The 26240-nt window shown below is 37.1% G+C and overlaps 2 protein-coding genes across 2 annotated transcripts in view; both read left to right on the forward strand.

Moving 5' to 3' along the window:
• LOC108737893 (acetylcholine receptor subunit alpha-like) overlaps positions 1-26240 on the forward strand; it is a 128833-nt gene that overhangs the window by 81871 nt on the left and 20722 nt on the right. The window contains exon 4 of the mRNA XM_025974578.1: positions 8874-9054. Coding sequence (XP_025830363.1) covers positions 8874-9054 — 181 coding nt within the window. The remainder of the gene's footprint in view (positions 1-8873; positions 9055-26240) is intronic.
• Positions 353-1607, forward strand: LOC108737892. Its single transcript, XM_018471030.2, has 2 exons — positions 353-671; positions 736-1607. The coding sequence occupies exons 1-2, from the start codon at positions 480-482 to the stop codon at positions 1519-1521; spliced, it is 978 nt and encodes a 325-aa protein (XP_018326532.1). The 5' UTR covers positions 353-479; the 3' UTR covers positions 1522-1607.

Raw genomic sequence — 26240 nt, forward strand, 5'->3', positions numbered from 1 at the left:
AAATGTACCTATTTGTTTGGAGCACGATTCCTGACGCCCCTCGAATGAAAAGATTCAAAAGATATTTCATATTGCTCAATTAGCCCATTTTTGCTGTATCAAATATTTAGGTCGACAATTTCTATGATTGCTTTTTCACGTCAAAGAACCATGGCAATCTTTTTGTACATATGGATCGTAATTGCAATATTTTTGTATATATGGATCTTAATCACAATCCTTGTCCTCCAATAATGATGACAATCATTCCCTTATCATATAACTTGTCAAGTAAATCAATCAATCAATTGTCAACATTGATATGAAATATTTAACAGGTGCGAAGCAAGCTTAGACAGTTTGCATTTTGGAATTAAGGTGAAATAAACTTTTTGACGTTGTCAAAATTTTCATTGTCGCAATCATGTAGCGTCTATTTTAAATTAGGTGTATGCTTGCTGTGGATAAGTATATTATGAAGACGATTTTGTGGACTCAGAATGAATTACGCGGAAGATGTCGCAGGTAACTACATTGTAGAGTTTAAATCTGAATCAGCTGAGGTGGTAAATCGCATTAAAAGGACCCGAGATATTGTAAATAACCTGAAAGCTCGGCTAAATTATGAACGTGAACTACTCGCTGAGGAGAAGAGATGGTCGTCGTTAGTGAGCACACCGGAAATTGGAAAAGTATGTCTCTACCGTCACTAAAGTATTAGCTTATTGAAAGCACAATAGACTATTACGTTTTTAGAGTACGTTCATGAAAGTGGAAAGGTTTGGAGGTCCGTCTGAACTGATTCACGATGTGAGGTATTCACCCAGAATGACTTCAGCAACCCAAACGGCTTGTAACACGTGCAGCTGTCCTGTTTATTTAAAACCTAACGAAAGAACGTGTCGAAAAATGTGTAGAAGGGTACATTTGCCCCACATGCGTCCACTTCAACAAGTCGAAGATGCTGACATACTGGATGAAGAAAACGGAAAGACCTTTGATCCGATTATAAATTATCAAGAGTATTTAGACGATATAGACAGTATGTGCAAAAAGGAGATGAAGAACGTTAAGAAAAACATAAAATATCTGTGCAAAATTCAACGTAATTTCAAAAAGTTGCGTCGGAGGAAAGAGAATTTATTAAAGGAACACCAACAGTTCGATGAAGACGATGGATCATCCTGCTACGACAAATACAGATACAGGCGTAAAACTGAGGATACGGATTCTGTAAGCAGCAGGCAGAGATCGTACAGAAGGTCAAGATATTTATTAAAGCAAAGACACGCATCCCAGAAGACTTCAGCGCAAGATATGACGACGATTCCTTTAAAAGGAGCATACCTGGTAGTTAGCAAGAACCATTTACAAACCACAAGCAAGGACAATATTGAACGAAAGCACAGAAGAAAATGTACTGAGAAATATAGTAAACGCAACAGTCTGGTTAAGAATATTATAGATTCTGAATGCGAACTTAGTGAAATGGTCGAAAATCTGAAGTTGGGTGTCTCTTCATCCCATGAAGATAGTTTATGACGGTATAATGTAACTGTGCCTGTATAGTATAATGTGTATTAAAATGTAGGTTTTTCTGCAAACGTCCACACTTACGTAACTTGTATCTATATCGAATTCAAGTGCTTAAGATAATAAATTTTGCTAAGCTAATGGTTCAAAATGTGCACATCTAAATTTAACCTCAAATTCATTCGGGAAAACAAAAGTTATCTATCTGGTTCTGTTCTTGAATCACTATTGCTTTTAGTAATAGCTACTCTATGCAAATGCTTGGTCAAGTATCAACTGAGACCATCAGATGTGAGTCGCCATTTCAGATTTGGTTTTGTCCAACACACTACAGGTTAATCCTGACCATAGGTAGGACATCCTAGGAACGGAGATGAAGAAAGTGAAGCATCTCAGCGGAGGATGGGTAATGCTCCTAAAGCAGTACCTAGACTTTATTAACTATATCTCTGCGTCAGTTGGTCGTCAGCATTCCGCTGAGTTACACTGCAATTGTTGTACTACGCGTGCGCAGTACGGGCAGCCAATAGAATTTAGGCACCTTCTACCTCACAGCATTCACCTTGCCAGCTTTTTCCCTGTTAGTGCTTGTTCCGCCCCTATCCTATGTCTATGGTCTCGACCAAAAAGTACTTGCTTCAAATAAGTGAATTCAGTAATATAAAATGTTGTCAATATAATTTTTGCCAATGAAAAATGTGCATAGTTTCGTATCCACATTAACTAAATAAAAAATCTATCTATCAATAAAAGTTTAAATCCGCTCTGATTGACACTCGTTTACACATAAATTGAAAACTCATGTAGTTTTAATGTGGCCGATACGGACTGCTGTTGAGCCGATTGTTTATAACAACGGGACAGCAGTGGCTGAATGGTAATAATCTGGTTGATGGTGGCCTGTGCCACATACATAAATAGTATAAATAGATAATTCCAACACTTTATTTCAGCTAACTATTGGAAATACGTGCAAGCACTGGAGCTTAATCGCAATGCAACAATGCAAATAAGTGCTTGTCTCCTAGAACTACTTAGTGTCGAATTACTTGCGACCCCTGTTTTAGTCAAATTAGGGAAAGTGTGTAGGTGCAACCTTTTAGGATGTCTCATGCTCTAGGAAACTTTTATTTTCTTTACTATTTTTTGATAACATGAACTGTGCTTTAAATTTAAATTGTATCTGATAAAAAACTATAAAGGAATACCTAATAACTAATCTTCTTATCAGCGTTTTACGAACCAAATGTTCCTCTTAGATGATAGCGAATTTTACTAGTTTCCCTATTTTACCACAAGCGTCAGCTTTGTCATGAGATATTTTTAATTTTTAACAAGAAACACCCAAGTAGGTAGTAATCCCTAAAACGATTTACAAAGTTCGGATACAATATCTACTTAATAAGTAAGTAAACAATAGCAATACGTATACTTATCTTACAGTTATTTATTCGAGGGTTATGTAGTAAAATTTATTTGTGAGAAAAAGAGATTTCTTTCGATTTTGCGGCAAGTACTGGAAGATTTGCTGAATCCACATACTGTCTCGAAATATATCGAAACCTTTGTTACTTGCCAGGTCTTAAAATAAATTCAGCTCACGCGATCGTAGTATTATCCGTTTAAAAATGGGGTCACTTACCCTTGCTTTCCATCTTTAAATTGCGTTATGAGATACATAGGTCGCTATACCGTTCCGATGCTACGGAACATGCAATCGCACGAAGGAAGATTAATGGAGATATAGCTTTGAAATTCGCAAACTAGCCCGAAGGGGTAGATTAAACACCTACTCCTACACCGAACGCGAAATATCGATTTAATTTTCACCGTTTCACTCTTTCTCTCCACTACAACGAACGGCACGAATATAAATGTTAAGTTATAATGCCATGAAAATTTTGTGTGGATATAATGGATAATAGACCGAGCGCTTTTTGTAAAGTATATGTATGTATACGTACGAATATGCACCTTAACGGTTAGATCCTTTTACCTAACAAAACATTGTAAATTACCTCAAAAGGAGAACCCAAAAAGCTCTATTGTATTTCACTATACACTAATACAAATCTTGCCCCTGTGTTATCATAATAGAGAAATATAACAAGAAAAATGGGCGAATGGACAGAGGGTCCATTAAGAGATAATGAGGGATTTTAATACGTTTTTTCAAACAAGAATAGAGGGCTCGTCATTCAGATTTGCTTAGATACTTCTTTCCTAAATTATGAAGGCTATAAAACAAAATAAAACATCCTAACAGGTTTAAGACAAGGTCTAAGAAGTGAACATTTTTCATGTTTAAATTATGACTCCATTAAGTTTACTGTTTGGAGATGCCTGTATAATCGAATTTATTCATGTTATTCCATTCTCTTCATAGAGGTCGACCAATTTGTCCAATGTTTATTACATCACATTCTTCACTTAACTCGCTGAAATGTCTGTTGATGAAATTTTGTAACCCTTAGCGAATATTAGTGTTTTAAATATCATTCATTCATTCTTTTGTAGTCTGTACTACACGGTGATATATTGATTAACTTGGCCTGTCAGTTGTTATTGGTTTCTTATAGGTAAAGTAACTTATGCAATTTCATTGAAATTTGTAAAGAATTTAATCGATTAACAAAAATAGTCTTGGCCCTTCTTGAAATAAGAAACAAAAAACAGCATGACGAATAGACTACTCAAAGTCAGAGTATGACAATGACAAAGTCTAAACAATGTAACGTAAAATAAGTACATTGGACAGAGTAGTGGAGTTGTCAAACGACGAATCAAAGAGCACGAACACGCGAGGATACTACTGCTACAATATTACCACAATTAGTAGCACGTATCTACAAATGGAAACATACTATCGCTTCTTTGTTATTTGGGAATCCTGTTCGTATTTAGAAATCTCGGTTTCCTCAATGATGTATCCGTGGGTACGCTTACGAAAACTAAAAGGTTCGCAATCATTATCCACAAGTTCGTTGCAATGTAATATAAATATAACGAGTATGACTGCATTTTTTTAAATTCGTTATGGTGGTTTCATAGATGTCACAAGGGCATGAGCCTCGAGAACCCGTTTCCGCCAATAATGATGTTTCTTCGTTTTGGAAAGGAAGTACATCATCACAAGGTCATCAATCCGAAGATTAGTAGGACACACGCCTCCTTTTCTTCCTATTCTGAGATAATATTCGCATTTTCTTAAATTTTGATCATCCCACGTCGCCTTGGTTCAAGTTTTTCTGTGGTTTCCTTGGATCACTTAGGTAAATGCTGGCGCAGTAATATTATATCCACAGATATTTTTTCATTCTCTTCTGTCTTCATTTCGTCTGTCTCATCTTTCTCATCTGAACCACCACCCAACCATTTCCACGATTCCTGAAAGGAAGCTGAAGAGGGCCTTCCGTCCTACATTCCGGTGTAGTCCGGACAGACTGCCCTCCCAACAGCATTAATGGCCCAAACGTTTGTTTTTTTCTCTTTACACCTGCCTCTGTTTCAAATGCATGTCTAACTAGCATTCTATGTCTCATATCCTCTGTTCTCATTCTTTCTCCAATATCATTCCATTTCTAAACTTTTCTATCCATGGCACCTTTAGAAACAGAAGTAATTATCTGTTGTTAAAGGCGACAAGACAAACATGCGTTATTCTTTGTCTTATGTCTCTACCACTCTTTCCATCCTGAGTTATCTGACATTCTAAAGACATCAGAAAACGGCAACTTGTTGTATCTCCAAATGTATTTAGAGAAAAGAACACAGAAATTATTAGGTACACTATGTTAACTTTCATTATCGACTACAAAATTCGTCATGAAAAATACGGATGTGCCTGCAATTTGTTGTCCCAACTGTCCGCAGAATAAGCCAAAATCGTAACTTAAAATCATGTGTGATGTCAGTTTAACGGCTTTCGCTTTGTGATTTATACAAGAAGTCTGAACTGTAACGTAAGCTAACGCAGTTATCTTGTGACAGTATAAAGAATGATGGAGATTGAACTTAATATGTTGGAAGTGAACCGTTAAGCAGACTGTGGTCCAATATATTCGCACAAATTATACAAAATTAATTCCAGAGATTCTGAAGATAGATGTAAAACTTTTATAAATATTTAATACAAAATCAAAATTGTAAGCAGATTTTTCAAAGGTTAATGTACAGAACGATACCTAAACACCTGACGAAAAACTTTGAAACTTAAAGTTGTCATTTATAAGTTCATTATAGTTTAAGCGGTTTAGTTTCTTATTCGTTCGACTAATGTTCAATAATATTTCTGGAAACAATCAAAATAAAATTCCCTTTGCTTCCATATCTCCACAGGATTAAGAAAACTTAGTGTTGTACTTCTGCTCGGCGTTATTTCTAAAACAGGTTGTTTTGTTGCCTTTTGAATCAAGAAAGGGAAAAAGCGATATTCTTTGGAGAAAAGCACTTATGGAAGAAAGAGGCTTTAATTCGACTAAAAAGCTGTTTCCGTCTTTGTATTAAGTTTCCCTTCCACGTAACCCATTTCACAACGGTTGCTGTTCCAACATTAGACAGCACTTTCTTAATGGAATCGAGCCGCCTTAGACATCTACGAAATCGGTTATCATGCACCCGAGTAACTAAAAAAAAAGTAATTTCAACTGTAGACCTTTGTTAAAACTAATTAGATACTGTTAGAACTATAAATCCTTAAAAAAATAAGATTTAAGGTATTTCGTTACATAATAGAGCTTAAAGATGGTCAACTCGTGGTTATGGGCGAAAAACTTTAGGGTGTTTAACATTCACCTGCGTCAATCTCCTTTTAGGAAGTGTGGGAATGAGTGGATGGTAGTTGGAGTGAGAAAGATGAGACGGACGAAACGAGTATAGAAGAGATTGAGATTGATGATTTGTGGAATATTACTGCCCCAGCATTTGTCTATGTGGTCCAAGGAAACCACAAAAGGACTTAGACAGGGCAAAAAACTTAAGGGTGCTTGATTTTCACCTGCGTTAACGTCCTTTTAGGAATTGTAGGAATGAGTGGACGGTAGTTTGAGTAAGAAAGGTGAGACGGACGAAATGAGGACAGAAGAGATTGAAAGATTATATGTGGATTATTACTGCCCCAGCATTTGTCTAAGTGGTCCAAGGAAACCACAGAAGGACTTAGACAGGGCAAAAAACTTTAGGGTGTTTGATTTTCACCTGCGTCAACCTTCTTTTGGAATTGTGGAAATGAGTGGATGGTAGTTGGAGTAAGAAAGATGAGACAGACGAAATGAGGACAGAAGAGATTGAGATTGATGATTTGTGGAATATTACTACCCCAGCATTTGTCTAAGTAGTCCAAGGAAACCACAGAAGGACTTAGACCAGGGCAGATGACTCGGAAATGAACCGGTGTCCTTTTGAATGTCAAAGAGGCATTATATTATTTGTAATTTACTTACATGCGATCCGCACAACGTTTTTAAATGTGAAAGAAAGTTTGTTATCTCTGATCCAAATGGTCTTTTTTTAAATAGTAATTTGATGACACTGTTAGACTAAAAATAAAGCAAGAGGTATCCAATATTAACTTGCAGAGGAATCTTTGTTGACACAAAATTTCATTACCATCAAGGCATAAACGGCTCGAGATCCCTAATAATAAGAACAACACTTCCCTCAGAAAGGTCCCGAACTGTAACAAGCAGCTGGGAGCCTAAATTATTCCTAATATTTACTTGACAAAGAAAGGGTTTTCGAGGTACTTAAATGAAAATGCTGTTTAAACATTAAGCCCTTTCTTAAATAATCAATTAAAATTAGGATTCCCTCGAAACGACCGAACTTTGCTTGAATCCGTTGTCTCAACACCTGTACTTCTATTGATTAAACTTCCATATCTTGCTAGGTTTTCGCCCTGCTCTCTTCTTTTCTGTAGCTTTTTATTAACGAACACTTTAAAAGAGCAGGAAACCGTTTCAGTGTAAATAAAATAAACTAGAATCAACGAATTTAGACAAACAATCGTGTTAAGATGTTATGTTAAATGCGAAGTAGGGAAACACGGGTAAGTGTTTGGTTGACTGAAGTCAGCTATTTGAACGAATTATAGAAGCATCACTATAGTTTAATCTTACAGTAAAAAGGTTCTGTTTAATAGCAATGAAAATGCTTTCAGAAATTCTCGTATATACTGAAGTACATTTATTTATTTTGAGAATAGACTTATTGAGACTGAATACACCTCAAACTTCTCATCAGATCTTCAATAGTAACAGAAAAGCGGCTTTATACTATTACCGAAGAGTGATGGCGACCATTCATTGACAACCTGGGCAATTTTCAGTTAAACACCCCTTCCCAAATAATCCAACAAATACTCAACGAAACATTGTTTTCGTTTCCTTTCAAGTGGATAAAATGGAATCATTGGTTAGTTGCGCTTAGTTCATTTTGAATATTACTTTTGAATAGTTTCTTTCTTGTGAAGTTACCGAAACGGAAATTGTTAAAAGAAATTTTAGACACAGCACGGAAGTTGGAACAGTCTGAAAATAGTCCCACTTTACAACAAATCTCAGAAGCTTCAAAACAGTTCATTAGGCCGCCTCTTGAGCGAAATACTAACGGCCTCCTAATGGAATCGTAAAATCTCCCATTATTGTCCACTCCAGAAATTCATCAAAAACTTTTATCAGATTTGTAACATACGATAAAGTTCTTTTTCTATTACATAACACGAAATGTTATGAGTTTATTGCTCTGTAACGATGATCTAGTCAATATACTTCTTCGTCCCATTGCTGGTCTCCGGCCTTTTCTCCTGCTGTGTGTTTTTCAAATCTCCTTCCTAATCTTGCAATTAAAATATCCAAATCCTGACATTCGTTAATCGGGAATCGCCCCTCTTGTCCCTTTCTACACTTTATGCAATCACTGTAAAATTCACAATGTGTTTTGGAATTTACCTAAACGCTTTGCGATAAACAAAATGGAAGAAGACGGGATCCACATGCTTTTCATTCTATTATTTTGATTAATGTTGGTGGGTACATAAGTGTGGATGAATGTGTGACAAGTGCAATTGTGAGCTTTGCTTTGTAGTAGTTAGTTTTGCATGTTTGTCCTTTTTAAATAATTAATAGTACCTATGTAAGTAGTATTATAAAAAAGCCATGATTAAATAGTCGAAGCATCTAAATATGACTGGTCGAAGTAAAAGAAACTCGGTCCCGTATTAACTCTGTACAAAATATCGTAGCCCTCTCCACTATCTAAAAACTCACCTGCCGTTGTTGTACGTAAAATGCGAGTAAATGATAAGTAGGTATTTTTGTTGTCTTTTGTGTTCCGGTTGCTGGTTGTTGTTGATTCCCTTGCAGCGCGGACGGCAACTTTGAGGTTACACTTGCAACGAAGGCGACCATCTACAACCAAGGTTTGGTCGAATGGAAGCCGCCGGCCATTTACAAGTCCTCGTGTGAAATTGATGTCGAATATTTTCCATTCGACGAACAGACCTGCGTCCTGAAATTTGGTAGCTGGACATATGACGGTTTCAAGGTAAGAGACACGCAAGTAGAAATGCGCTCCAGTTATTCATGCCTCACATCAATCTAAGTCACTTCTCTCCGGACATATTATCTTATTACAACCCCCAACAACATTATGTACCTCCGGTACTCATTGCGGTTCCGACTACGTTTTGTCACACTTCACGCGACCTGGATCGGGATTTGAACTGAATGATTATAGTGCCGTCTTCTTGCTCGCTCATCGCCACATAACACTCTTTCTTCAATCTAACGATCGATTACAATGATTCAGGTCCTTGTTAAACTTTGAGTTAAATTTCAAAGTAATGTAATATTAAAGGAGGGTTCCTCATTTAGACTATATTGGTTCTCATCCTGTGAAGATCCGCTTATCCGACGTTTCGCCAGTTGATGGATAACATTATCGGCGAATGTAGCGAGGGTATAAAGCCCTTCCCTGCGTTTGTGCTGGGATGGATTACAGCCATCAGGCTTAATTGTCGAATCTTCATCATACAATGTCGTCCATGGAAACCCTACTATTTTCTGCCATTGGAATGCAATATACTGTCACCCGTTCAGGTGTTTCATTGGTTTCTATTTTGGATAATATACCAATTTCCTTGTTCAGGCATTTAGATAACATTATTTTCTGAATTGCATGGAGACAATCGGTGAACGACAGTCCATACATCCCTAATTTTCTCCTTGACACTTATTTCTTTTGCATCGATTTTTGTATTCAGAATTCTATCAAGTCATAATAGTCAATATTACATTGAATATTAAACTTAAAAGTGGATTTTCTGGAACTTCAACCGTTTCCAAATGCTTCCTTTATCATTCATTACCATCACTGCTTATTGGGGCATTCTTCTATTTATCACCATCCCAAAATCACTAATCTCAATCCACAGTCATTTATATAAAAGATGACTTTCAGGTGTCTCTTTTCCGTTTAGTTTAAATAATTGAGTAAAGACTCTTGATTAAGATCGAAACGAGTAAAGAATACGATTGATTTGGCTAAGTACCGAGCGGCATGGCCTAGAGGTTTAGACCATTGCTTAGCATTGGGGAGGACGCCGGTTCGATTCCGGGTCCGTCTGCCTTGGTCCAAGTTTTTCTGTGGTTTCCTTGGAACACTTAGGCAAATGCTGGGGCAGTAATATTCCACAGATAATCTTTCATTCTCTTCTGTCTTCATTTCGTCCGTCACAACTTTCTCACCCGAACCACCACCCACCCATTCTCACGATTCCTGAAAGCAGGCTGAAGAGGGCCTTCCGCCCTACATTCCGGCGTAGTCCGGAGGGACTGCCCGCCCACCAGCATCACTGGCTGGTGGGAATGAAACACCCAAAAGTTTCTTTTTTTTTTTGGCTAAGTGAGACAAGGAGGGAAGGCTAGCCAGTTGCAAGCGCGAAAGGTGTTGAAGAAAGGGGGGCTTGTAGCGATGAGTGGTGTGTCGAAATTGAAGAAATTATAAGTCCCCGTGGACTGGTCTTTGATAAGAGTGAGTTGCGGAAGCCGAGGGGACTTGACGTTCTCTGTCAAAGTGTATTTTTTGCAGCGCCGATGGCAACTACGAGGTAACATTGATGACAAAGGCCACAGTTCACTACAACGGGCTCGTTGTGTGGCAGCCGCCTGCCGTCTATAAGTCGTCGTGCTCGATTGACGTAGAATTCTTTCCATACGACATCCAAACATGCATTTTGAAGTTAGGAAGTTGGACTTACGATGGGTTCAAGGTTCGCGTGGTGTTTTATTTGAGAACGATTTTTGTTTAGAGCCACTACACTCCCTATGTACATATGTTTTATAACGACTGCTGACACTGACTGGGAAAGGTATAAAATTTTCACAAACTCTCCTCCACGTCGACTTTCGTTAAGATTTGACACTTGTTACATTGTGCTATCTCGTCACCGTTTTTTTAAATCAATAATTCACGACGTCTACCACCTGAGCTTTTTACGTACATTTATCTACAATTACTTTCACTTGCTTTCAACATTAATACAGGGTGTGTCACTCTTTGTCGTCAAAAGAAACATGTAAGTAGTAATCCTCTGAAATGTGTGTACGCGTTCCGCCATTTCCAAAAAGATCAGGCTATTACAAACTCAAACAGAAGAACGAGAAAAAACATTTTTCCTAAAACTTAACCAAAAACAGTCGAATTGAAAACAACAGCAGATAAATTTTTATAAGCTTTTGAGGTTAGTTGCAAATGCCGGATGATGTTATTCTTGTGACACAGAATTTACTGAATTTTGACATTTACCTTTTTACATTCCAGGTCCTAGACAATCTTTCGCCATACATACGATGATATTGTAGTTTTAGCTATTGAAGTGAAAGGTTGTTTCGGACTATTGACTACAAGATAACTATTGTCTATCAGTTAGCTTTTCGCCTATTGTCTGTAACTTTTGATGACACCGAGTGCCCATCCCCTGTATTCTATGCACTGAATTATAACGTTACTTTGTTTCATTTATTTATCATCGTAGATTTACGTAAATAACCGTTTCCTATAAAGATCTGGCAACGTTGTCTAACTCTTGCAAAATACACAACTTGAAAGGAACCTATACAATATAAATTTAGTATCGAGTATGTTACTTGGCGCTAATATAAATACTATGTAACGGTTACAACTAATTTTCTCTTGTCCTTTGCTTGTAATTATGTATTTGGAAGTTGGCAACACTCTCCAGCATGCTTCATTAGTCCTCGCAACGCTTGTCCATAGATCGAACGTGATGTTAAAGCAAACCAGTTTTACGTGCTGGAGGCTTAGTAAATATCAACCACCATGTGATTTACGTTCAGTTGCTGGGCTTTATTACAGTTGTGTAACTGAGAACACTGATGTTAAATTGAATGCACTGCTCAATCAATCGCTGCCATTCCTGAAAATTGTTTTCCCGCTCGTTAAATTGCTTAATTATCGTTTTGGACGATGATTAGGCATATCCTGCAATATGAAAAATGTATGCAGTAAAACGAACGTCCGGATTGCGATTGTATTTTTTGACCGAAAAGGCAGAGATAAAGAATTACTAACACGGCTTTGCAACCGTTGATAGAATGGACGAATAAACGCTTTCAAGACTGGTTTTCATCCCTCTTTAAGGCCTTTTTCCAAGAAGACCTTGATATAGAGACATTGATGAATGATGTAAGGTTATCCTAAGGCAACGATAGTTATTTGTGAATCAAGTCGAAATACAGCTAATGACTCGGTATTTTTCACAATGGCATTTGTTGGCTAAACGGTGAACAGATTTCTCGACCACAACTCAATCGATTCCTAACATTCGTTCAATAATAGAAAGCTGGGTACAGTATTTATTTCTGAGTAATACTGAGATAAAAATCAGGTTTAAGTTAGGTTGATAAAAGAAATCTCAGTATATAAAGATAAGAGACGAAAAATTAGAAGTGGCTGACTTTTGGTATCTAGGAAGTCAGATAAGTCAGGACGGAAAGTGTAGTAGGGATATAAAGCAGAGGATAGCGCAGGGTCAAGCCGCCTTTAATAAAAAAAGTCACTTCTATGCTCGCGAACGGTTAATTTAAAAATTCGAAAAAGGTTGTTAAAGGTGTTTGGAGGCCTGTTACAGGCGAATGATGAGGATAACATGGATAGAGAGGATTAGAAATGAAGAGGTATTAGAAAGAATAGGTGAACAGAGGACTCTATAAGAGTTAAGAAAAAGGCGAGATGTGTTAGTAGGACACCTTTTCAAGCATGAAGGACTACTCAAAGACATGTTACGAGGCCGAAACAGTAGTTAAAAGGAGTAGAGGTAGACCAGATTAGATTATTGCTGTTCGCAGATAGTTAAGTATATGGAATGTTGTAGTTTTAGGGGAATGTGAAGATTAGCTCAGGATAGGAAAGAATGGAGGTGCGTATCCAACCAGTCTTAGGACTGATGACCTCATGATGGTGATTTGAGAATGAGTTGATCGGCCTTGGAATTAAATCTAAGTGAGTCCTTTAATAAAAGGGGTTCATTTTATAACAATGTTTTATCTCTATAGTTTGTATGTCGTAAAAAGGGAAAGATGAGTGGCTTTCCATTCATGCAAAGTGACTAAAATGGTAACGAAACGAAAAGGTTTAATTGCCGAATGGTCGTGTTAGAGGTAATGCACTTAGTAGTAGGTAATTGCCAAAAACTTAGGATAAAGGAGAAGGCCTTATAAAGTCTTATGGAACTTATCTTGTTACTTTATGAAAACACCCACTCAACGATTTATTAGTGAGAAGACACAATTTTAGGCGGCTTGGTAATTCCATGCGGGTGCTGATAGGCTACAAGCTTCAGGCTATGCATGAATTCTTTCAAGTTTCATGGAACTACCGAGTGGCAAATTGGTAAAGGCTTTCGCTGCCACGAAGTGAACTGATGCTGTCCAGGATGGAAGTGTGGAAGGATCTCTGAAGAAACTCTTCACTCTTATTAACGAAACGTTAAGAAGTAATCCAACCGACGGCGGCTTTTTGGGCCCGAATTAGAACTACACCATTTGAACAATGTATCGAATCTCCTCAGTGTACTCTGGTTTAGTCTAACAAAGGACTCACGAAATCCGAGTGAGAATTGATCAGTGTAGAGAATTGAGTTCAAAAGGACCAAATAGTAGACCTGCTTTTAAGCGCCCAAGCAGACTAACGCTAGTGTTAGCGAAATAGTTTTTGGGAGAAACCGATAAAACACTACTTTTCTGTTTTTGTTTCTGACCATATTTTATCTGACATTGTCATCACACTTGGCAGTATATATTGACTGCGCGAAGACACTAGACCTTAATTCGTAATATTATTTATCCTGACTTAATTTCACTTGGCATAACCGTCTAATACAGATCGCGCAAAAACGCCTGCAGGTTTGATCAGGAATTTTCGACTTATATAACGAAATCAAAACAATGACATGTTTAAATTTCTCTCAATAGCTTCTACTCCGTAGACGGTCTAATTGATTGGAACTAATGTTGTTGTTTGTAGATTTGACCATCTGGTTTGATATTTCCGATAACCAGAAAGTCCAGACATTCCCACATATATATATATATATATATCTATACATAGCAACAAATCTATACGTCTGTTGAGGTGTTCTATCGTACTTGAAACTTGTCCAGTTTCGTGATTTATCGGTTCCACCATTTGGAACAGCCAGCTAGAATAATTCATTTTCGTACCCTTGTTTGCAACTATAAACCACAGGGTAGGTGGTAACATGTAAATCCGTCGACGCCATCGAATCGACGTTTTCGAACCCGGTTTGCCGAAAGTGACCTGGATCCGAACTTTATTTCAGTTCAAACATCGTTACTAACCGCCGGATTGACTTAAGAATATTAGTGTTTTCCTAATTTTTCCGTACAATTTATTGCACGTACTTACTCGTACTTCGTATGTCTATCGCAACGTTCGGAAAACAACAGTTAATTTGAAATGCGACAGGTACATTCGAAAACTTGAAATAGTGTAACTGCAACACCAGGAAGTGGATGATTCCTATTAAAAAAATTAATATATACATACAAACAATCCTATACATACGAGATCTGTCTAAAAAGTATCACGAATTTTGTGTTTTTCCAAAAATTTCAATAAACATCTATTTTATCCCCGTCTCTAGGTAATCCCCACCAGATATTATACACTTGTGCCAACGTTTTTACTAATTCTCGAAGATCTTCTTTAGCTCCACCTTCGATGCCGTCTTCATCACCTTAATCGTAGCGCATTAGTCCTTTCATGAGCATCTTCAGTTTTGGAAACAAGAAAAAGTCACAGGTAGCCAGATCTGGGGAATACGATGACTGCGGCATTATTAGTTGTTGTTTTTGGCCAAAAATTCGCGCACAACCAACGATGTGTGAGCAGGGGCGTTGTCACGGAGCAAAAATCAAATCCGGGCGTTTCTAGTGGATTGCTTTTTGCAAATTGTACATAACTTGCAGGTGATATTCCTTATTGACCATTCTACCCTGTGGCAAGAACTCATGATGCACCACGCCCTTGCAACCGAAGAAAACTGTAAACAAAACCTTCACATTTGACCTAACTTGGCGCGCTTTTTTCGGTCTTGGCTCGTGCGGCAGCTTCCATTGGGATGATTGAGTTTTGGTTTCCACGTCATAATCATAAACCCATGATTCGTCACTATTTATGACCCTCTGTAGCAAATTTGGGTCGTCGCGGATAGAGTCCAACAGCTCCTGAGCAATATTAATGCGATGCCGTTTTTGGTAGAAATTGAGCAATTTTGGTACGAATTTCGCGGCGACCCGTCTTATACCCAAACCATTGGTAAAAATCGATTGACAGAAGCCAATCGATATATGTAGGTCCTCAGCAACTTGTGATAGGTGACTGGTAGGTACCTATGTACCTACTACATTTTTTGGTACTAAAATCTGTAAGGTCCATCTGATATAAAGCCCCACATTGGTTTGCAGGAGCGCAAAACTGGACATCACGACCTTGAAAACTGACGTTATAAATTCCGACAAAATGGCAAATGCATCACACCGAGCGGCATAGCCTAGAGGTCTAGACAATTGCTTAGCATTCGGGAGGACGCCAGTTCAATTCCGGATCTATCTGCCTTGGTTCAAGTTTTTCTGTGGTTTCCTTGGATCACTTAGGCAAATGCTGAGGCAGTAATATTCCACAGATAATCTTTCACTCTCTTCTGTCTTTATTTTGTCCGTCTCATCTTTCTCACTCGAATTACCACCCACCATTCCCACGATTCCTGAAAGCCTTCTGCCCTACTTTCCGGCATAGTCCGGAGGGACTGCCCGCGCACCAGCATTACTGACTGATGGGAATGAAACACCCAAAAGTTAAGTTTTCAAATGTATCACAGCCGGTAAGTGAACTGATTCGGGTCTAAAGGCCATCGTTGGTTGGATTTGCTTGCCAATGTTTTGCTAACGGGACTGACGGGATTCTTTAGAGGTTCTTGCATTTCCCGTGCAAGATATGCAAATGGACATGGACATGGACAAATTCTGTTCTCCACTTAATATGTTCAGTTTTAACACCATACACCTAAAGACTATTTCACCGAAGAAGGTGCAGCAATCCTGTACCAGAAACAGTATCCTGATAACGTTTCTTTTTGAAATCACTCATTAATTACTAAAATTCGTTATTACAGATTGAAATGTTTTTTATATTTTCAAAAAGTAATGTACAGCAATTGTTTTAGTAGAATTTATAATTTACAACAATATGTTCAGCAGTAACTTTTGTTGGAGCTTCGGACATCATAATAGGTATCTATCGTTGATATCAGCTTGTCTCGATCGATATCTCATTTTGAATATTGCAGAGGACCGCCGTATGCATTCGTTTATTTCTGTAATTTTTCAAATAATCCCCAAGTCTAGACGGCACTATTTGCTCTTGATACGAAACTCGTATGAGGTTCACTTCCCGCTAATCCAAACCCGTTCCACTGGCAGAATCCAATAAAAGTCGAGCCAGATTGCAGGCAATAATAAGATACTGTGACGATACATTCTTCATGGTTTCAGTCGTGGACGTTATTGTTGTATCATTTCCTGTTTCTCATAAAAACTGTTCAATGTAATAAAGAGGCCACGAATATATACAATGTGGTTGGCAACAAAAAGAGAGACCTTCTTGATGTAATAGCTGTTGAATTGTAAAACAGTGAGACGTAATTTTACTCAGTACTGCAATGTGTCAAACTTGTTTTTGAATGACAAACAGATCCATGATCCATATTTATACACTGAATTAAATGGAAATGCTTTCCCTATTTGCATTGCGCGTTGTACCGAGTGCTGAAGCTAACTTTAAAAATAATCGTTTAGAAAAACACTAACAAAAAACGTTTTTACGTTGCAATCACCTCTCATAATATTAGGTATACTCTAGAGCTATATAGCAACCAAAGAAGTTATCCTTTAATCAGATATTTTGGTTAAAATACGATAATTTTGACGTTTCCAATTGATATTAAACAATGACAAAAATGGGGCGGGTCTAAATGTCTCTATTCACATGTATTGTTGGTTGCATATACATGTTATATCTCTCAAATTCGATAATATGGTTGAATGCATATACACAGATAACGAAAATGTCGCTCAAACTGAAATGTTAATGCTATGCACTAACAATAGCTGCTACTACTGTCCAAATTTGGACCATCTCAGGTAGCAAAGCATTTACTTCAATAAGGACAATTTTACTGTGATAACTCACCTATTGCGCACATGATTCTACACCCATAAAGTTTTGACATAGATACATATGTATGTGCAGACCTGGACGTACCTACAGGTAATTGTAATTGTAATTAGTTTGTTACAAATTTGGCTTTTTGCACCGTGATTACACGAATTGTTCTTAGTGTAGGCACCGTGGAATGTTGAAAGTGGGATCAATAAAGAGCAGCAACAGTGCAAACTGGTTGACAATCTGCGGGCTGTTGGACGCAAAGCTAATGAGTTACAACATAGAACAATGGCTTTATGTAACAAGCCTTTATGCAAACAATACTCTGTGGCAGGTAAATGACAAAACATGGCCAAGCTATTATGTGATGCCTTTTTTGGCGACGCTTACGAATACCTTCCATCAACTGTCAAGAATTCAAATCTGAAACATGGTTGCAAAAAGTCCATACGTACCTACCTACGTAGTTGGTAAAAGTGACTGACTCTTAAAAATTTCAAAAAGGAATAAATAAAGACAAAGAGAACGACTGTATACATCTGCCAAAAGTGAACAAAAAGGCTGATGTCTAGCAAATCAAGTTGTCTACGTTTGAAATTTTTTCTCATAGATAGATACGTGATCGGCCAAAGAAAAGAAATCCTTTCAAATAGGCTAATAATAACAAGTGGGCAATAGCAAGGCCCTTATACGAGGGTGGATTGATAAGTTTCCGGCCTGACCAAGAAAAACAAGGTTTTTAAAAATTTTTTTTTTTTATTTCTCAACATAATCTCCTCCAAGGCTGATACATTTCTCATAGCGGTGTTCCAGTCTATTAATGCCATCTCTATAGACTGATTCGTCAAGCTCCTCAAAATAACCATTTACAGCTTCGATTACTTCTTCATTGTCCGCAAATCTCTTACCGCCAAGCCATTTTTTGAGATTAGGGAACAGAAAATAGTCACTCGGGGCTAGGTCTGGAGAGTAAGGAGGGTGCGGCATCAATTCAAACTTTAGATCGTTGATTTTAGCCGTCGCAACGATTGACGTGTGCGCTGGTGCGTTATCGTGATGAAACAAGATTTTTTTCTTCGCCAGATGAGGTCGTTTAATTTTCACCTCGTGGCTCAAACGTTGCAATAAGTCTGCGTAGTATTGACCAGTGATAGTATTACCCTTTGCAAGGTAATCAATGTATATAATACCTCTTGCATCCCAAAAAACAGTAGCCATAACCTTGTTCGCCGAAAAAATTGTTTTTGCCTTCTTTGGAGTTGGTTCCCCTGGTCCAATCCACTGTTTAGACTGTTCTTTGGTTTCAGGAGTGTAGTGGTGGACCCACGTTTCGTCAACGGTTACGAATCGACGCAAAAATTCGCTTGGATTACGCTTATACAATGACAAATTTGCGGTAGAAATGTTTTTTCGAATCAATTTTTGGTCGACTGTTAGCAAACGCGGCACCCATCTTGCACAGAGCTTTTCCATATGCAAATGTTGGTGCAAAATATGTTGCACACGTTCATATGACATCTTACAGGTCTCAGCTATCTCACGCACTTTCAATCTGCGGTCTCCCAGCACTATTTGATGAATTTTTTCGATCATATCTGGAGTTGTGACCTCAACGGGGCGTCCTGAGCGAGGCCCATCAGAGGTGCTCACACGACCCTTTTTAAACTCGGAAACCCACTGCTTAACGGTTGAATATGACGGGGAGGATGTCCCCAGTGTTGAGTCCATCTCTTTTTTAATTTCCTTCGGCGTTAACCCCTTCAAATAAAAGTATTTGATGACAGCACGATTTTCCTGCTTTTCCATTTTTACGAAAACCACAGAGGCGTCTTGTTCAGCGTGCTGTCAAACCTACACTAGCAAGGAGATCGGGCTGAAACTATAGCTACAAGCTATCCAAGGATGGTACTATAGAATGTCACCTCAAGGTAGGCCTAGTGGCGTCATCTCTTGGTTAGGCCGGAAACTTATCAATCCACCCTCGTACATGCTTAGATGTATGCCTATGACTTGCTGGTGAGAGTAAATGAGATAGAAATCGCTTTTCAATGCCCAATGGTTTTGATAAATTACTGAACAAGAACTTCTACTGTTCTGATAGGAATGTTACCTAAAAGTATATGTGCATGGAATAAGGAAAGAAAAATTGCTCTTTTTCAGTCAAATAACAATTTATTACAGACTTTTCGTTCATAAATTGACTCAAGTATTCAAAGTTTGGAGAAAAGTTTAATGGATGGTTCTAAATTTCATTCGAAAATACTTTTTAGGATCCATTAGAAGAAAATCCAAGTCACAAATGACAAAAGACGTATGCTTTTTGCTTTTAAGGCAAATTGATTAAATGCTCTCTTGTTAAACGATGAAATATTAAGCTAGATATCTTCATATAAACATACATATGTATATACACATATAGATGAAAAGTCTGATTTTTCTTAAAATCAATTTCTAGAAGTTAATGACTTTCATGTCCTGAAACGCTGCTTAAGGAACCGAATTTGTCTCCTGTTGACATATGGTTGTTTACTCGCTGCCGATGTTTACCAAAGTTATGTTAACTTTGAAAGTTTCCTAGCGTTTAGACTTCTAGGTCTGATAATAAATTATATTCCCTTTAGAGAAATGTATAGTCAATGGAATTTTGGTAACAGATTCGTTAACACTCATTAAAGTGAAAAGTAGTTTCCTTTCTCTAATTATGCTAAAACATATGTTTAGGAGGGAAATCACAAAGTAAATTAAATTGGATATATAGAAACAACAACTATCCGAATACCATCTGAGGTAGTATGACCACGTAAAGCGAAGGTCGGACACCCATTTCGCCAAAAAGTGCTTGTCCTTGAATACCAAGAAGAGAGAACGAGAAAGACCCTCTGATAACTATTCAAATTGATATAGAAAACTAAAGTTAAGTGAAGAACCAGTAAAAATAGAAAAACGTACTTTAAAAACTTTTAGGTGTTTCATTTCCGCCAGCCAGTAATGCTGGTGGGCGGGCAGTCCCTCCGGACAAAGCCGGAAGGTAGGACGGAAGATTCTCTTCAGCCTCCTTTCAGGAATCGTGGGAATGGGTGGGTGGTGGTTCGGGTGAAAAAGATGAGACGGACGAAATGAAGACAGAAGAGAATGACAGATTATCTACGGAATATTACTTACCCCAGCATTTGCCTAAGTGATTCAAGGAAACCACAGAAAAACTTGGACCAAGGCAGACGGACCCGGAATCGAGCCGGCGTCCTCCCGAATGCTAAGCAATGGACTAAACCTCTAGGCCATGCCAATCGGTCAAAATAGAACTGCCTGGAGACATTATATACCTCGGGTAACGAAAAAAGGCGAGAGAGAAGAAGAAGATGTAGAGACAACAACTAAAATAAACAAATTTTCAATTGATTTGTCCTAGAAAAATTTCACCACTTTTTAGAAGCACTCCATTCAAGTGAAATCAATTTCTTTAATTTAACACCTTTTTCTAAAGATTAAGAGGGCTGTCCTGAAATAATGACTCTCATGTTGCTCAGATTAGGTTTACTGTAAAGAATAAAACTCAACGCTTTCCTAGCATGTCATTCTACTTAACTAGGTAACGTTCTGTGAAGGAGGTGCTCAATCATTTGTGTTAAAACTTCAACATGAGCGATTGCACTGACTTGGCTCTTGTTCCAACCGTATTTGCTCGCAATGTACGGTAAATATTTTATTTCTGCATAGCTCCCGTCGTGTATTGTAACATGGAGGAAAATCAGAAGCAATAACCTTTATGCTCCGAAAGAATGCTGAATAAAAGTGAGGAGAAAACATTAGAATGAAGTAACGCAAAATGCGTTCGTGGCATACTTGAACGCATCCTTTTTCTTGAGTGTCATGCTACATGATTTTGAAAGCCCTTCATTTCTTGAATAGAAAAATTTAACATCATGCAGAATACTGTCTTTAGATTTACTGAAGCTACTTACAAGCAACCTTGAAACCAATTTTCGGATTCTAACCTAAATCGATAGCTTCATAAAATTATTTAGAAATTTCTTCTTTTATAACACAATATGTGGATCTCAACATATGGACAATAGGTATAGCGCCATCCACTGATATTTGGTGCGAACTACGCGTTCTATTTCAAAAAACATAAAGCTTATATTTGCATAGTTTGACAAGTAGATATCCTGGCAGCGTCCTTGTCAAACGCTACATAGAGATTCCAGTAACTATTTATAGATGGCGGTATACTGACAGTTAGATGATGAATATCAATCAACTTACATGCATGGTTCCGCTGGCAGGAATATTCCACAGGTAATATTTCAGTATCTTCTGTCTTCATTTCGTCCTTCTCATCATTCTCCCCCGAACAACCACCCACTCATTCCCACGATTCCTGAAAGGAAGTTCAAGAGGGCCTTCTTCCTTCTGACGTAGTCCGGAAGGACTACCCACCCACCAGCATTAGTGGCTGGTGGGAATGAAAAACCGGAAAGTGTTTTTAATGTGTTTTTTTATCATAGCTGCCCATGCCATGTTGATACAAACGAATACATGGCAGACCTAGTAGTTTAGATTTTATATCCAAGAACCCAGTGGTTCCTCATCAATCATTTATTTATCGAAGATTAACAACCACAATTTTATTTCTGAGTTCAGTGTATGAAACCTGACATATTGAAATTAAAACCGTAATTATGGATGCTTCCTAAATATTTTTTTGAATGTGGAAGAATATATATAAACAAGAAAATAATAACGGTCGCAACAGTCTGTTAGATTTTTTTGCGTGTGCAAATTTAGGCTTCGGAAGGCCTTCGAAAATCGTTACGGTAGAGTTATGTTTAAAATGTCAAGTCAAACAGCCCCTCGAATAACATTATTTGAAATTCTAAAGAGGTATTTTCTCAACAAAATTCAATACGCCAGTTCATGGCAACGCGAAAAAAATAGAGGCAAAAGTTCAACAACACCAAGCTCTGCTAGATAGAATTATATACACCATTTGCGCATACACAAGTTACGCGGAGAATGAAGCAGTTGTAGCTAAGCTTTTATTCAATGAAACTTGTGCGGCTGCTGGAATATATTTGCTATTCCGTATTGTTTTTAATCCCGAAAGTTTAAATATTTTAATGAGCCGTTGAGAAAACAAAAACATCTTGTGAGACGACACGACCAAGACCAAGTCCAAAACGATATTCCCCTTGCCTTTTGGTCTCGTATTTTTTTGTCACCATAGAGTCAATTAAAGTAGTAAACGTTCCTACGTAATCGCAGATATATGAAGAGTCGGTTGTGGTATTGTAAAAAACAGAAGCTTGTTATGCTGTTTTATCATTCCTGTGTCAATAATTGAAATCCATCGTTTACAATTGCAAACTCCAGATGAAGGATTATTACATTCAGAATTGCGTATGACCATAAGTAAACCAAAATCGGTAGTCTAGGAGGCCGCAGGATAATGAGTAAAGCGGAATCCTTAATGGACTTCTCCTGGTTAGATACATATTTGACCACGGAAATTGATATCTTTAACCTTGTACTAGAAACATAAGCACCGGAACGTGGTCGTTATCGGTATATCTGCAATTACAAAAGTAAAAATGAAAGGAATTTTTTATTCGCTCCTTACATGAAAATTTAAAGTGAAAATTGTCTGGACCAGCCAAACCGTTTACGTTACCTTTGCCATTTGCTGTACTTAGATAGATTTCGACTTAATAATAAAATTATTTTGGGTAACATTAAGGATAGTTAGACCAAAATTGGTTTCATAACAGTTTAACTATGGATATCTTTTTTAGTAGTGCAACAGAATACAACAGCAAGTTAAGTTCCAATATTAAAAGCATCCCAGAGCCATCACACAAACAAAAAATCCATTAAATGTACAGTTTTTCTTTCAAACCAATTCCACTCTTCATCACATTCTTGCTGCGTATAAATTTGGCATTGAGATCACGTCAAGATCCTTTTCCCTTAAGTGTTAGTTCCACACGACACGGCTCCTCGCGAATCGTTCTCCTTCCTTTGGCATATCAGATTTTATCTTGTCTTTAAGTGATATACATTACTTTACGTAAGCCTTACGTACGTAGCTCACGGGAAAATGGAATTTAGGTTTTAACATACACTTGAGGAAGCCTCTTGGTGAGAGACGGAAATAAGGAGCAGGAAGATAGCAGAGAGAGTTTAGCATAACCTTATGAACTTGATAGCAGTGACATGAGTAAAGTTCTGCTTTTGAATCCAATCCAGGACAATAAATTTTTTGCTTATTTCTTCTTCAGTGAAACCGGATATAAGCGGAAGTGGTCATTTTCTGTATGTGAAATTTTTGTAAAATCTAAAATAGCATCGAACACATTTCTATTTGATCCGGAAAACTCAAGAAGTAGAAAAAGCAACTGAAGTTAATAATAACATTTTTTACTTCCAACATTTGCAATTTGCTACAAAATTGATGAACATTATTGAAAGCTTTTTATCTTGTTCACAAAATGTTGGAAACTAAAATTGAAAATAAAGACTACAGGGTGTCATTTTGAGAATAACTACGTATTCTCTGGAAACTCTCCATATGCTAATCGAAATTGAAGAACTTAATACACAATTTGAAGCTAACTTCAGCCTCTTACACGTGCAAAATTCATCAAAAGTAATAATAACATTATTTACTTCCAACATTTACAATTTGCTACAAAATTAATGAACATTATTGAAAGCTTTTTATCTTGTTCACAAAATGTTGGAAACTAAAATTGAAAATAAAGATTACAGGGTGTCATTTTGAGAATAACTACGTATTCTCTGGAAACTCTCCATATGCTAATCGAAATTGAAGAACTTAATACACAATTTGAAGCTAACTTCAGCCTCTTACACGTGCAATATTCATCAAAAGTAATAATAACATTATTTACTTCCAACATTTGCAATTTGCTACAAAATTAATGAACATTATTGAAAGCTTTTTATCTTGTTCACAAAATGTTGGAAACTAAAATTGAAAATAAAGATGACAGAATGCCTTTTTGAGGATACCTACTTATTCTTTGGAAACTCTCCAAACGCCAGTTGGAGTTTATTTTTTTTTTTAATCTTTTTCATTTAAACCATCGAAGGAATTTATTAATACGTTTCTACCTACAAAAAAAATACATGCCTGCGGTTTTTTTGGTAATGTTTCATTACATACCCGAAAGTTATTAAAGGATAATTTCTGGTAATCTAAGAAGTGTTTGACCGCATAAGCCTTTGAATGAAGACTATCCTTTTTCATATTTTATTGAGTTAATAGAAATTGAACTAACATTATTTAAGTTGTGAATTTTTTATCGGTAATTAATACATGCCGAAAATATTAAAAGCTTGTATCTAATTGATTTCCTTCGTGACAATAATATTAAGAATATGTGCTCCTCTTGGTTTAGGGCGTAAGTTAATAATTTAAATGAAAAATAAGGAAATTGTTCAAATGCATCGACGTATTATATTGTGAAAGTAAAACATTTGAAATTTAATAAATTTTATACCTTTCCCAGAAAGGGAGGTTAGAACTGACAGTGGACATTTTTGTTGTTTCAGCTTGTATTGGCTCAATCAGCATGCAGAATGTGGGGCATTATAATTGAATAGAGCAGTAGTTGTCATAGAAGCGTTTGTAATATAAACATATATATTTTATGAGTATATGTGATAATGTGATATTTAAATATAAATATGCACTCAATTTCAATTTGACATAATATTGTATATTATTAACTACGAAACTGGTTAAAAATCTACCATTAAACTACCTACAAAACTAAACTGTTGAATGATTTTTCACTGCATCGTCGGAATTAAAGAACTGAGATTAAAAAAATATGTTCTCAACCGTAATCCAAGAATCTTCATATATTTATAAACGCTCTTCGTCCAGAAACATGAAGTATTTGCCAAACTATAAATAAATTAATAATTAAAATAGCCTTTAGTAACGTTTAGAGACTTGACAACTGATCAAGGACACCATGTACTTAGTACTCACGGCAGAATAGTAATTGAATAGCTGTTTAAACTCCAGGACGTAAAAGAAAAGCGGATGGAAATGGATGTTCTTCTAATAACCGCTGACTAGTGTATAAATTGCCTGCGTACAGCGACAACATAACTATACTTCGTTTACTTTCTGTAGCGATATGACCGTCAGTTTACTGGCGCAAAGTAGAAGAGAACAGCACTAGGCCAGAAAAGGAAGGAGACAATTCTCGGCCAAACTCTTAACCGGTGAGGAGCGTATAATACGTACAGTACTGCACGGAAAAATTGACCGTTTTATCCACTACAATTGCATTGCTCAAATGTACTGTTATTGGTACCATTTACTACTGAAAATATCAACGAGATGTTTATTTATATTCGAAGACATATTAAAGGCTTTAACGCTTGTTTTCGACTTGCACTACTATTTATGATTGAACAAAACTTTTGGCAGGTACTGTATAAAAAGGTATGTTTAATGAAGAGTCAAGAGTATAATGAGCTTTTTTCTGCCTACCTACGATTTTGCCAGCGCATTGAAGAAGCACATCGCTAGAGAAAGTAAATGAAGTATAATTTAGAAATTCGAAAAAAATTGTTAAAGGTGTATGTTTGGAGCGTGGTGCTGTACGGGTGCGAAACATGGAGGGTGGGCGCGGCGGAAAAGAAAAAGTCAGAAGCGTTCGAAATGTGGTGTTATCGGCGAATGATGAGGATACCGTGGATAGAGAAGGTTAGAAATAAAGAAGTATTAGAAAGAATAACAGAACAGAGGACACTATGGAAGTCAATAAGAAATAGGCGAGATAGGTTGATTGGACACCTTCTCAGACATGAAGGTCTAGTCAGAGACATATTAAAAGAAAAAACAAGAGTTAAGAGTAGATAGATTTAGATTAGATTTCTGTTCGCAAAAAATTAAGGATGTGGGTTGTTCTAGTATTAGGGAAATG

Source organism: Agrilus planipennis, unplaced genomic scaffold, assembly GCF_000699045.2.
Source record: "Agrilus planipennis isolate EAB-ADULT unplaced genomic scaffold, Apla_2.0 scaffold59, whole genome shotgun sequence".
Taxonomy (NCBI): domain Eukaryota; kingdom Metazoa; phylum Arthropoda; class Insecta; order Coleoptera; family Buprestidae; genus Agrilus; species Agrilus planipennis.

Excerpts from the sequence above, each read along its gene's own strand:
- LOC108737892 (XM_018471030.2), top strand. The coding sequence starts at position 480 with ATGAATTACGCGGAAGATGTCGCAGGTAACTACATTGTAGAGTTTAAA. Across the intron at positions 672-735 it reads GCACACCGGAAATTGGAAAA|AGTACGTTCATGAAAGTGGA; the intron begins GTATGTCTCTAC and ends TTACGTTTTTAG.